This window comes from Lissotriton vulgaris, chromosome 11, assembly GCF_964263255.1.
Source record: "Lissotriton vulgaris chromosome 11, aLisVul1.2, whole genome shotgun sequence".
Classification (NCBI taxonomy): Eukaryota; Metazoa; Chordata; class Amphibia; order Caudata; family Salamandridae; genus Lissotriton; species Lissotriton vulgaris.
Window position 1 is genome coordinate 300,696,166 of NC_141699.1, and position 13,940 is coordinate 300,710,105.

The window sequence follows — 13,940 nt, forward strand, 5'->3', positions numbered from 1 at the left end:
ATCTCCAGGGTGAGACCAGGCATCCCCGGCGGTCTGGTGGGGCCGTTAGTGAAGATGAGGCAAGCTAATGCCCAGAGTTGCCGAGTGTGATCGCTGATCAGAGTGGGCACCGAGGCGAGAGAATTATCGAGTCCGCTGACCCTGGTCCAGAAACCTGCCGCGCCGGGAATCGAACCCTAGTCCCGGGCCGTCCTCTGCTCTCGGGTCTGCCGCCTCTAACCAGTGAGCCACACTCAACTGTCGCCTCTGAATCTCCATGCATGGAGCTTTAGTTTTACTTTATTTGATTAATTAAAATCTTACAAAAAATGGGTAAAATATCATCAAATTTAAAACACTATATACACGGTTGCCATCATGTCTCCACACCTGGGTTGATTAGCAGTATGCTCTCTTTTCTGGGGGTGAGAACGTTTTACCTTCAATGGCAATCAAGTAAGAATCACATAGTTTAATAGTTTAGCCCATTATTTCCACAGTAGTGATGGTTCCATTTAATTGGAGGGGAAGTTGGGGAGGGGGTCATGCTAGCTGCTGCCATGGTGGATTTGCAAAATGGAAATTAGAGTAGTGCAGGTAAAAGGAAATGTTAGTTCTCTAAAAAACTAACACCTGGAAGTGAGCATGTCGACTCACTTATTTCCATATAAATAGGGTAATAACATCCTACAGAAAAAGGGGGTTAAAATATATTTTGACAAAGGAGATATTTGGAAAGGGTGGCAAAGGTATATTCATAAATTATTATTTTTTTTTTAAATTTGGTTTCCAAAATAAGATGCGAAAAATGCTCCTGTATACTTTGTACACGATCCCTTTAAGTGGAGTTGGCAAGGGGAAGCATGATGTCCACTCAAGGATGTCTGATGATTTACTTACTCAAGTTACACAATATGAATATAGTCCTTTTTAGTTTGTGAACGGTCCTTTAAGAAGCAATGAGGTTGCTGCTGAAAATTTTGAGTGAAAAAGATCTGCCCTGCCCACACTTCACAGCTGCAGTTCCTCATAGTAGAGAAAAAGCAAAACATGTAAGGAGAAGGTTGATTTGTTGAAGTACTCAGTGATAGCACATCAGGCTGGGAGAAATAATTCAAAAGGCATTTAGGAACAGAGATGGTCTGACACATTGTTGGAGGCCAACGCCTCTATGTGAAGCGAATGACACGGCATGTAGGAGGGAGAAACTACAAGAATAGCAAATGAGGGATTCAATCTAGGGCGGCCCTGTAGGGACAGTGAACCACAGACCAGGAGTAATGAAGGCACTGGTCAGGCAAATGTTGCGAAGCTGTGGGATGAACTGCACTGTAAGATGTTCATTTGGAGTTCAGTGCGCCAGCGCATGGACAGCTGCAAAGCTACTAGTTCATAGAAAGAGTTACTTGAAATGATGTTACAATGGGTAAAGCTTTCATTGCCCTTAGTCACAGAAATTGAATGCGCACACAAACAGTAAACCTCCTTGTCAGGGGTGGTGGTGGTGACTAAATGCCCCCACCACAAAATACCTCCTTGTCACCACTGTTATAAATGCCTATTCTTGAAAGTTAAATATGAGCTTTATTTTCACAACCAATAGTAGGGATGGCATGTTTTCTACTTTTCTGCCCCTAGTCAGCACCACACTAACATTCTAAAGCTCCAGAGGGGCAGCAGACCATTCACGAGAACCCCGCAGGGTGGGAAAGAGGGTAAAGGACCAATATGGAGGAAAAGTAAAAGTGAAAGAAAGGGAAACATTCAAGATGAACATTTTTTGTGAGAAGGAGTCGTTTGTGGTTAGAAATTAACATGTGGGCTTTTTGACCATGTCTGGTTGCTTACTTGGTGTGCACAAGAGTGCAAACGAATATCTCTTCCCATGTGGGATGAGTTCTCTGGTTGACAAGATTATCTTTTCGAGTATTTATTTCATTGGTATGCAGGAAGGTGTGGTTGTTTAATAACGAATAAGGAATAACATTGCATGTGGAGTATGCTGAAAGTGGTCATGAATGCATGGAAGGCTGAGGGCAAACATTCTTGAAAGCGAGTTGTAGTCAAAGTAGATGTATGAAATTATAATGCTCTCAAATTAACAGAAGAGAATCAAGTTTCACAGTGCCAATATCGAAGAACAGGAAAAGGAAAATACAATAGTACATCAAGCGGCTGGAACTTAAAGAAAAAAAAGGTGGGTCATAAATAGTGGGTGAACAGAAAACAGTACACAACAAGTTTCTGAAAAGATAACTTAGTCGGTAGAAAAATATTTCTTCACAGTAGTCTTGACGTTCTTATACTTGGAGGAATTTGTGCTTCTTGGTTTCAGATATCAGAACCTGCTAAGCATATTCCACCCAGACTTTTACGTTGCAGTTTTGTAGTGGCCAGTTTCAGGAGGAAGAAATATTGTTTGTGTTTTTGACTGGGCATAGAGCATATATGGTAAATGGGAGCTTGTCTGATTAATGGGCTTGCAGACGATGTTTGGGGGTTTTATCATTATTTTTGTTTTGGAAATATGCTCACGTTTATCAGCCCAAATATCAGTCTGGTAGCTAGTTTGTAATTTGGAGAGGACATAGGATACATAGAGGAAAACACTGGAGCAGTAAGTAGTCTGGAGAAAATGATAGCGTGGATGAGAATCATTTCTGCCAAGATAACTCCCAAGGGAAGGCTTTGGACAAATTGTACAGATGGAAGTTAATACCCTTCCTTCACTGCTTGGACTTGTGTGACAAATGAGAGAGCAGAACTGAACAAGACTTGCCACTGTTTTAACTACTGCAAAAAAGTGTATGTCACTGTTGTAGGTAACAATAGGGCTAGTGGGGGGATGGTGATAGAGTGTTGGCAAACGTTGTTACAAACTAATCTTTGATAAGCAAGTGTTACAATGAAAAAGACCCCACTCTTTTACCACACAGCCCAGACTGAATTTTTATTTAAATAGAAGTTTCTGCAAAAGAAGGGATAAACAGTCTTGATTACCTTCATTACATGCAGTGAAGTTGTCTGATGCTCTTTCACCAACATGCAAAATCATCTCGAAACCACCAGCCGTGCACACGATTTCCAAATGAATCAATGTTGCTGATGTAGGGTCTCTGGACATAAAGCATTCAGGCCTCCAGGCGGCGGGAAAATTACGGAAAGCAACTCACAGTATCCACTGTCCGGCGACCCTCCTCTAACTACTGTCCACTGGGTGGAATATTCTGGAGGCATCCTCAGTTACAAACAACTATCACACAACAATGGGGTGACCCAAGAATAATACAAAGAACCTGGGCAATTCGTGATACATAATAGTGGCCCGCTAGGAAAAAACTGCCAGTGTCAGGACTATAGATTTAATCAATAAATAAATAAGTAAAGGCCAGCTGGCTCCCAAACGGCAGTGGATTTAATCCAGACTCGAGTCGTGACTGTAGGAGTTTGTCCTGTAACTTTATTACTGATAGAGAGCCTAATTGGAATTAAATAAGAGGAGGCCACTCTCTGCTTTCAAAGTTTACCACTACAGCACATTGTTTCGCAAGGACATCAACTGACTCTTGCTTCATTGATAGATATATTACGATTACTTCAAGGCCGGCAGCATTCAATTGCTTTAAGGGCTGGATTAAATCCACGCCAAGTAGGAGCTAGTTGGCCCTAATTTATTTATTGAATAAATCTACATTCTGACACTGGAAGAGTTTTCCAGGTTGCTCCCCATCCCAAAAGGGTATACAGACCTGATGAAGACCTGCTCTTGCAGCTTAGATTGCCCCCCAACCTGCTGGGTCGAAACATCAACATTCCATACAACCAGGATTATACATTGTTTCCACAAAGGGGAAATTATAAATAATACGATTACCTCTGTTTAGATGAGACTATAGTTATGCCGGATAATAAGTCTAGAGGGTAAATATGAGAGGTACCCCTTAACTAGAGTCAAGGGAAATAGGGTTAACTAACTAGTGAAAAAAAGTGTTCCCTTGAAGCGTCACCCAGTATAATTCAGGATCTCGACATCTTTGCTGATATACTGTATTATAGTGCACATAGCTTAGGTGTTAACCCCTTCGAAGCTAATGACGAGCTGGGCTCGTCATGGCGCTTACCTGCCGTGCGCTGATGACAAGGCCAGCTCGTCATAAAACAATGAAAAACAACAATTTGCAGCACAGGACGGGAAAACGCCTAGCAGCCATGTGGTTAACAATAGAGTCCGAATATACAATCAGTATTGCACAAGTTCCATGTCTTACAGTCTTTTCTGTCCTTGTGATTCAATCTTGCTGGCCAAAATTGAATGTTAAAAAATCTTTTTATTGTTTTATCTGTGTTGAGTGGTTTCCACCTTGGACCACTCTCCTTTTAACATTTGTATTTTCAAATAAATTGTAAGAATTCTTTATATATACTTGTATTTTGTAATTATTTTTTTCCTTGACCCTTTGGCTTCTCCCATTTATTTACGTTCAAGGGAACACTTTTTTTCACTGGATAATAAGTGTACACAACCAGGCTATTACGCATGAGTACTTCTTTCCTGAGCACCCCTTCACGTATGGAGCAACCAGATGTGCACATAATGTATTTATATTTGGTAAGTGGATCTTAACGAAAGGACCACTGCTGTTAAGTATCATCAGTTACAAACACAGCATCACCCAAATAAAAACATGGCTGCCATTGTTTTAAACTCAAATAGATTTAAAACAGTCACACAATATCACTACTTTGTCATCAAACTAATAATATGTTGGTGCCACCCGTAACATGATCACTACTGGCTACTAATCCATAGAAACATGATGGGCTCTGGTTCATTAAGGTATATGTTTTTTGGATGATAAGAAGTAGGAGTAAAGAGGCTGATTAGTAGAGGATTAATCAATTAAGATGTTTAGATAAAAATCTGTATTCAAAATGGGAGAAGCACCCTTCATACTGTTTGCATTCCTAGTTCACTAAACCTATTAAACAGAATTCGGAGGTAAATACAATTGGCAAAAACAAAAATAAGCTCACCTCTTTTGGAAGGTTTATATGAAATAGCAACTACATTTTTCACTCAATATCCAAGATGACATTGAGAACTTAAATAGTGTTGCAGCGCGGTGGTCTCAACTCTTTTTACTCGTTTGTTACGGGATCGCAGCAGGTGTTCTTTATTGCTTTAGTCACAAACCCACTGAACTATTTACATTAAATTATTCTATTGTCGTTAGTATCATGATCAGACCTTAATTAAACAAGTGGCGACGGATGGTTAACTGAGTGTTTTGCATAAGTGCCACTGGCAAAGTTCATACTCATGCCGCAAGAAGCACAAGAGAACCATGGAACTGGGGTTGTGTTCTGTTGCAGCTACATATGTAGAAGGTTCTACTGGGCTTCAGGTAGGTGGTCCTACTGGGATTTAGGTAAGTCGTTCTACTGGGCATCAGGTAAATCGTTCTGCTGCTGTGAGTCTTTCTGCTCATCGTGGTTACCACTCTGGAGTTTTTGGACCACTGTGCGTGTGTGCTCCATGTCCTCTGGATATCTCAACTGCAGTTCTTCATTAGCAAAGTAGTAAGTGTCAGAGAACTCAGAGAAATAACGTCCAATCTCCAGGTGGGGAATCTCCTGGACCTCTGTATTATATTCCAGGTTCTCTGTCAAATGGAAAAACATGAAAGGAAGCAGTCACTTGCAAAAAAGATAAATGATCATGACATGAACACGTTACCATAATCCAGAGAACATTTTGTAAATAGGATATTATTACATGCAAGGAAATGCTGTACACAATTATTAAAGCCTTACCAATGCCTATCTAATATACATTTCATAGGACCATGGGTATATTTAATTCCTTCAGATAAGTACCATAGCCAATGTTTATTCACTACCAATAACCCAGGTTGTATGACCATCCCTGGAAAAGAACTCTGAGCACTATATTCTTTCTCACATGGCTAATACAGAGAGATGCAGTGCTTGCAACAGTTGAAACAGATGGATCTGACCACTAACTGGCAGACTTAAAACGCATTCACTTTGCTGGATCGGTCAGTTTGTGCGTTGTGTTCAAATTGTTGTTTTCGCATATAAGGTGATGTGATAAAGTAACATGAAGAAGTGCATATTTGCAAAGAACAAATTGTGATACTTTATTAAAGATATGAGATTGGGCCATTGATCAATATTGAACTATTTCCATTGAGGGCTGTGTGGAGACATCATTCAGTTATTTCTCGAACTGCAGTTTCCAATAACTCATCACTACTGCTTTCACCAAACCTGGTGGCTATAGTATCAGTTTAATTGTGGCTAGGTTATAGTTTAAATGGAAAGCCATTTTTTGTTTTTTTAATAGCGTTGGTGCAGCTGGACGAATCTGCACTTTACACACAAGTACATCCACATTATGAGGTTGATTTCTATTCAAGGATTGTGCCTTTGTTGTTTTTGTGCAAATCTAATCAGTAGTTTGAAAAATTAGCGTTTAAAAAGGTGCTTCATTTGGACAAGAGGTGAAATTGCAGGGATATCTGGACCGTTCATTCGCAGATCATCTCGCAATTACAAAATACAGAGAATTAGCGAACCCATTGAACAAGTTACTTACCTTCGGTACGATATATCTGTAAGAAACAGTAGTTAGTATTAGATTCCTTACCTTAGAATATCCCCAGGCGTCAGTCTGGATCCGGAAACTTTTGCGTAGCAGTACCCCTGCGCGTCGGTAGGCGTCGTCTGCAGGCGTCCCCTGCGGCTCCGCGTCTGTCGTCGGCGGCGTGCGCCGTGATGACGTCGCTGGAGTATATAGACGCCGCCTCCGCCCGCTGACGTCAGTTCTTTGTACACAGCTTTTCCGCGCCAGAACACGCAGAGCCATGTGAGAACCAACACTGGTGCCATTTGAAACTATGGCCCTGAAAGGGATGTCCTTAACCCTAGGTATCAGTTCGCAGAACGGGGAGGATGGGTGGGGCGGTAAGGAATCTAATACTAACTACTGTTTCTTACAGATATATCGTTACCAAAGGTAAGTAACTTGTTCATCTGAAAGAAACAGGTTAGTATTAGATTCCTTACCTTAGAATAGATACCCCAGCAATACCAACCCCGGTGGTGGATCTGCGAACCAATACAACCTACACCAGAAAGTCCTGGAGGACCGAACGGCCAAAGAAGCCATCCCTCCGGACTTGACTGTCCAGGCAGTAGTGCCTCGCAAAAGTGTGCAGCGAGGCCCACGTAGCCGCCTGGCAAATGTCCTGCAAAGGGACTCCCCGGCCCAGGGCAGTAGTAGCCGCCGTGGCCCGAGTGGAATGGGCCCTCAGCCCAACAGGGGGCTCCTTCCGAGCCAAAGAGTAGCACGCTTTGATGCACAGAACGACCCACCGAGCGATGGTCCGTTTATGTACCGCCTGTCCCTTCTTCGCACCCACGTAGCCAACAAACAGTTGGTCATCCACCCCGAACTGGCGTGTGCGATCCATATAAAATGAAAGCGCACGTTTTGGGTCCAGACGATGGAGCCGCTCTTCATCCTTCGAAGGATGCGGAGGCGGGAAGAAGGAGGGGAGGGTGATGGACTGCCCGATGTGAAAAGCAGAGACAACTTTGGGCAGGAAAGAAGGTCTAGTTCTCAAAACCACCTTGTCAGGATGAATGGACAGGAAAGGAGGTTTTACAGAAAGAGCCTGGAGCTCACTCACTCTCCTGGCAGAGGTGATGGCAACCAGGAAGGCCGTCTTTAAAGTCAGGAGACGGAGAGGACAGGAATGAAGTGGCTCAAAGGGAGCACACATCAAGAAAGTTAGAACCAGGTTCAAGTCCCACTGAGGCATCACAAATGGAACAGGAGGATACATGTGTGTGATGCCTTTCAAGAACCTTGTTACTATAGGGGACTTGAACAAAGAAGGCTGATCAGGCAGCCTCAGAAAGGCCGAAAGGGCAGAAAGGTAGCCCTTGATAGTGCCCAGAGCAGAGCCCTGCTGGGCAAGAGAGAGAAGGAAGAGGAGAACCTCGGAAAGAGGGGCAGAAAGGGGATCCACAGCCTTTGCTGTGCGCCTTGCCACAAATCTGTTCCACCGGCAGGCGTATACCGACTTTGTGGAGGGACGCCTGGCTGCCAGAATCACATCACAGACTTCAGGAGGCAAGTCATATGGCCTTAACTGTCGCGGCTCAATCTCCACGCATGGAGGTGGAGGCTGGACAGGTTTGGGTGGAGGACCGTCCCCTGTTGCTGCAACAGAAGGTCCTCCTGAAGGGGCAGGCGGATCGGGGGACCGACTGACATGCTGAGTAGCTCGGGATACCAGTACCTTCGAGCCCAGTCCGGAGCCACAAGGATGACTTGGGCCCGGTCGCGCCTGATCTTCTTCAGCACTCTGGGCAGAAGTGGTATAGGCGGAAAGGCGTATAACAGACCGCAACTCCACTCGCGCCGAAAGGCGTCGCCGTGCGAGTGCCGTCTTGGAAACTCCAACGTGCAGAACTGATGACATTGCGCGTTCTCTTCTGTGGCGAATAGATCTAACCAAGGCTCTCCCCATCGCAGAAAGAGGCCTTGCGCCACGTCCGAGTTCAGACGCCATTCGTGATCCATCGAGCACCGACGGCTGAGTTAGTCTGCCCTGGCGTTCAGAGAACCTGCCAGGTGTTGAACCGTCAGAGTCACGCCCTGACGTTCCAGCCATTGCCAGAGACGCAGAGCCTCTTGGCAAAGGGTCCACGACCCCACCCTGCCCTGTTTGTTGCAGTACCACATGGCGGTGGTGTTGTCCGTGAACACCTGCACCAAACTCCTGCTGACAAAGGGGAGGAATGCTTTCAGTGCCAAACGAATCGCCCGCAGCTCCAACAGGTTTATATGGAGCCGGGACTCCGCCGGAGACCAGATGCCTCTGATCTCTGCCTCTCCCAAGTGGCCTCCCCAGCCCTGGAGGGACGCGTCCGTCACAACAACGTGCTCCGGTTGGGGAAGGGAGAGGGATCTGCCTCTGACCCAATCGCGGTCCGTAAGCCACCACTGCAGTTGTCTCGCAGTGCCCTCCGAGATCAAGACATGGTCGGACAAGTTGCCCTGATGCTGGGCCCACTGAAACTTCAGGTCCCACTGTAGAGCCCGCATCCGCCACCGGGCGTGATGCACCAGAAGGATGCAGGAAGCCATCAGCCCCAGCAGCCGCAGCGTCAACCTGACCGAAACCCGGGATAACGGCTGAAAGATGGGAATCAAAGCCTGTATATCCTGGACCCGCCGTTCCGGTGGATAGACCCGAAACTGCGCCGAGTCGAGAACCGCTCCGATGAAAAGGAGCTTTTGAGAGGGACACAGGTGTGATTTCGGCACATTGATGGAAAACCCCAGCCCGTGCAGGAGGTCTGCCGTCATCTGAAGGTGGTGGACGATTGTCTGGGGCGAGCCCGCCTTCAACAACCAGTCGTCTAGATAGGGGAAGACTGAAACCCCTAATCTGCGCAGATGGGCTGCGACCACCGCCATCACCTTTGTGAACACCCGTGGGGCGCTGGTAAGGCTGAAGGGGAGCACGATAAACTGAAAGTGCTCCTGGCCTATCGTGAACCGCAGGTAACGCCGGACGGGGATGTGAAAATACGCATCCTGCAAGTCCAACGCTACCATCCAGTCTTGCGGGTCTAGAGCAGCCAAGACCTGAGCCAATGTCAACATCTTGAACTTCTCCTTCCGGAGGAAGCCGTTGACGTTCCTTAGGTCCAAGATAGGACGTAGGCCCCCTTTGTCCTTCTTGGGTACCAGAAAGTAGTGGGAATAGCAACCACGACCTACTTCTGGCCCAGGAATGCGCTCGATGGCCCCCTTGGCCAAGAGGGCCGTAACTTCCTCCTTCAGAAGCGCCAAGTGGTCCCCCGGCACACGGTGGTTCTGCGGTGGCATGGCTTGAGGAGTGGTCTCGAAGGGGAGGGAGTAGCCCCTTCGGACGAGCTGCAGCACCCACCTGTCCGATGTTATTGTGTGCCAGTGGGAGAGGTGATGGCGAACCCTGCCACCCACCGGCGTCACATGGGCCTGAAAGCATGGACTAGGAGGATTTAGAGGCGGATGCTGCGGGGGGGGTGTGGTCTGACCTCGCCGTTGTCCCCGACCGCCACCACAGCGGTTTCCACGGCCGCCGCCGCGTTGATAAGTCTGTTGCGGCGCGTGGCTGGCAGCACGTGTGGGACCGCCCCTTTCTTGGCCACGAAAGGAGCGAAACGAACCTGTTTGCTGGCGCTGGGTCGAGAGACCCAAGGACTTGGCCGTGACCCTGGAGTCCTTGAAGCGCTCCAGGGCGTGGTCCGCTTTGTCACCAAACAGGCGACTGCCATCAAACGGCATGTCCATCAATGCATTCTGGACATCTGCCGAGAAATTGGCGGATCTCAGCCAGGCGTGGCGACGAATCGCCACCGTCGTGGACATCGCCCTGCCCAGTGAGTCGGTCGTATCAAGACCACATCTTATGGAGTACCTTGCTGCGTCTCGGCCTTCAATCATAGCCTTGCCGAGCTTAGCCCGTACCTCCGGCGGGCATTCAGGCAGCAGGTCCGCGACCGTATCCCACAGAGAGTGGGTGTAGCGGCCTAAGAGGCATGCGGTGTTGCAAGACCGCAGTCCCAGACTCAGGGACGAAAAGACCTTCTTACCATACTGGCCGTACCTCTTAGATTCCCGGTCGGGCGGGGCCGACGGGAATGCGGTCTGGGAAGTCGAGGCCTGGATCACCAGGCTCTCAGGGGTGGGATGGGTGGACAAGAACTTGGGGTCATCCGTACACGGACGGTGGCGTCTGGCCACGTTCCTATCAACAGGCGAACCTGAAGCGGGCCTGGACCACGTGCCCAAAAGAACGTCAGTTAAGGCCTCATTGAACGGCAGCAGTGGCTCCTGTGGGCATGACTGCGGTTTGAGTACCTCAGTGAGGATGTTAGTCCTCACGGTCGCGACGGGGAGCTCAAGGTTTAAGGCCTTTGCAGCCCTCATCAACACCACTGAATAAGCAGCCCCCTCCTCCGTAGCCACGGTAGGAGGCGAGACAAAGCCAGGGTTGGGGGAGTCATCCAGACCACTGGCGTCACCCAGGTCACCTGTCCAGTCCACATTGTACTGACATTCGGGGGTCGGAGGGTCCTCAGACCCCTCTCACTCCTCTCCGTAATCTACATCCTCACCATACTCTGAATCAACAATGTAGACCGGCTCCCCGGGGTCAACAGGCCCCATCGGCGTCGGACTCGGCGTCGGGCGACGCCGGTTCGGCTCCGCGTCCGGAGTCGGAGAGGGAATGGGGCGGCGCCGCCCGGAGCCGGCGCCGGCGCCGTGGGTTGCCCCGATGGAATCGGCGCCGGAGAGGCCGGTTGACCAGCCGGCGTCGACCCTGAAGGCCCCTGCGGCGCCGGGGCCGGAGCCGTCGGCGGCGTCGGGGCCGGAGCACCCGACGGCGTCGAGGCAGGAGCACCCGAACCGCTAGGGCCCTCGGACGGGACCACAGGGCCCGCAGGCGCCGGAGGCCCCGTCGGAGGAGACAGTGCCCTCATGGCCATGAGGAACGCCTCTATCTCCTCGGGCGACGCGCCTTGCCCAGGGACCGCAGGGTATGGAGCAGGCCGCGTCGGCGACTCACGCGGAGCCGCGGGGGTGGGGCCACCCGAAACTCCCGGCCGCATCGCGCGAGCGTCGGGGGTACGATGACGACGCCCCGACTTCTTGTGCTTCCTACCTGAGGAACCAGAGGAATGGTGATGACTCCCGTAGCGCTCGTGACGGCTCCGCGACCGCTCCCTCGATCGCTCCCTAGACCTCCGGCCGGACCGGGACCGCTCTCGACGCGGGGCCGACACCCGGAGCTCGAGTAGCTTGCGGGACCGCTCCAGTCTAGCTTTATTCGTCAAGGCCCGGCAATCGACGCAGGCGTCCACGTCGTGGTCGGGGCCCAGGCACCGGAGGCAGAGTCGGTGATGGTCCGTGACCGACATCGTGCGGTCAGTCGTCACAGTTCTTAAAACCGGGCATCCTACCGGCACCTTAGAAGTAACAAAAAGATTCAAAAACTTTGGTCAAAGACCGGCGTACTGCTCTTCGGATCTGCGCTAACTGGCGCGGAAAAAAGAAGAACTGACGTCAGCGCGCGGAGGCGGCGTCTATATACTCCAGCGACGTCATCACGGTGCACGACGCCGACGACGGACGCGGAGCCGCAGGGGACGCCTGCAGACGACGCCTACCGACACGCAGGGGTACTGCTACGCAAAAGTTTCCGGATCCAGACTGACGCCTGGGGATATTCTAAGGTAAGGAATCTAATACTAACCTGTTTCTTTCAGATTTACCAAATTAAAGCTGCCGTACTGGAGTATATATCTTTTTCTCCGTTAGCGCACTGTGAATTCACAAAAAACAGCAACATATTTGCGAATCAGTCTTTTGTTGATATGCTGGCCGTTGCAGAAACATTTCAGTTGCGGTTGGCATTACCCAAGATGTGGCACTGAGTTTGGAAAAATAAATATACCGTAAAATAGTTTAAGGGCGCATGCATCCTGACCCCAAAGCTAATTTGAGGGTGGTGCCCAAAAGGACTTCCCCTACCACGTATTAAAATACAAATCAAAGACACAACTTTTACTGGGAGAGAGTATTAGATTCCTGTCCTTCTGTGAGTCCGGCGGACAATCTGGACCACAGGTTTCGCAAATCCAGCAAACACTCAGTTTGTACAACATAATAATAAAAATAAAGTATTTATAGCACTAAGGCTGTGTTTGTCCATCGGCCACACAAGGGTGTTAGCTGTCCACTAAGAGCTGGGAGCAGAGTCTAGCTGCAGACCAGGCCTTGCAGCCAACTCACCTGCAGTGAATGGTCGAAGGCAAAGCACGTAGGGGTTTGCCACCCATAGCAGGTAGAGTGCAGGGATCGGTCAGAGTCCAGGCTCTGCCACCAAACCTTATGCACATGGTCAAAGGCTGCCAACGGAGAGTTGGGTGCAGGGGCTGACCCGAGGTGTGATCTTGCAGCCAACCCCCTTTGTGCACACACCGGCTTGTCTGAGGTTTTTGGTCAACCCTCCCACCCCCACACACACCACCTGCCTACAAAGAATTGGATATAGGGCTAGGCCAAAGGCCAGGCTTTGTGACCAACCCCACTACAACCAGCTGAAGAGCTGGTGGTCAGGGCCGGTGGTCATGCCCCGAGGGCAACACAGCCATGCATTGTGATGTTGGCCATCCACTGAGCTGTATTACCCTTAAAGAGACGTCAATTGAAAACGTTATCAAGATGATACAAGCATAAGTCCTACAGTTCAAATAGGTCTTTGTTAACTACTTCAGTCACAATTCATTCAGCAATTCACTTGATGGAAGTTTGCAGCTTCTTTGAAGATCTCTAAAATATCTAAAAAACTATTCTGACATATAGTCACTTCTCAAATGAAGTTAGGACTAGATCAAATGAAAGGTTACCATCACTCTTGATCTCGGCTTACCAAATTAGGGGTCTTTTCATATTAATAGTCGGGTATTGCACGTCTTTCAACCATTCAACTTTTATAGTCTGCTCTATATTAGACTATGACTAGTTGCATTATTTGGGAGGTATTTCTTTTTATTTGATAACCACTGTTTTCACCTATAACATCAGGTATCACTGAATTCCTGTTCACGGACCATCGTTAAGGGTCAGTGACAAATTTTGAGCTATCGTTGCTTGTCTTAGGTTAAACATTAGGGGCAATAAAGAACATTCCTGCATTGGGTCTTTTACCATTAACAAAAAGATCTGACACCCTGCTATAAATAAGCATTTTCACTGTGGAGCTTACGTATACAGCTTGGAGATTTACTTCTAAATATTTGTCCTAAGGTTATAGCCTTGGCGAGTATAGATTAAAGTAGTGTATTACCATTAAAATTATTTTGCAAATCAA

At 48.4% G+C, this 13,940-nt stretch overlaps 1 protein-coding gene across 2 annotated transcripts in view; it reads right to left on the reverse strand.

The window, feature by feature from the left end:
* Positions 1-2,902: 2,902 nt before the first annotated feature.
* FBXO21 (F-box protein 21) overlaps positions 2,903-13,940 on the reverse strand; it is a 230,963-nt gene continuing 219,925 nt past the window's right edge. For both annotated transcript variants that reach the window (XM_086943268.1, XM_086943267.1), the window contains exons 12-13: positions 4,499-5,642; positions 2,903-3,893 (exon numbers count right to left, since the gene is read on the reverse strand). In XM_086943268.1, coding sequence (XP_086799394.1) covers positions 5,419-5,642 — 224 coding nt within the window. In that variant the 3' untranslated portion in view covers positions 2,903-3,893; positions 4,499-5,418. The remainder of the gene's footprint in view (positions 3,894-4,498; positions 5,643-13,940) is intronic.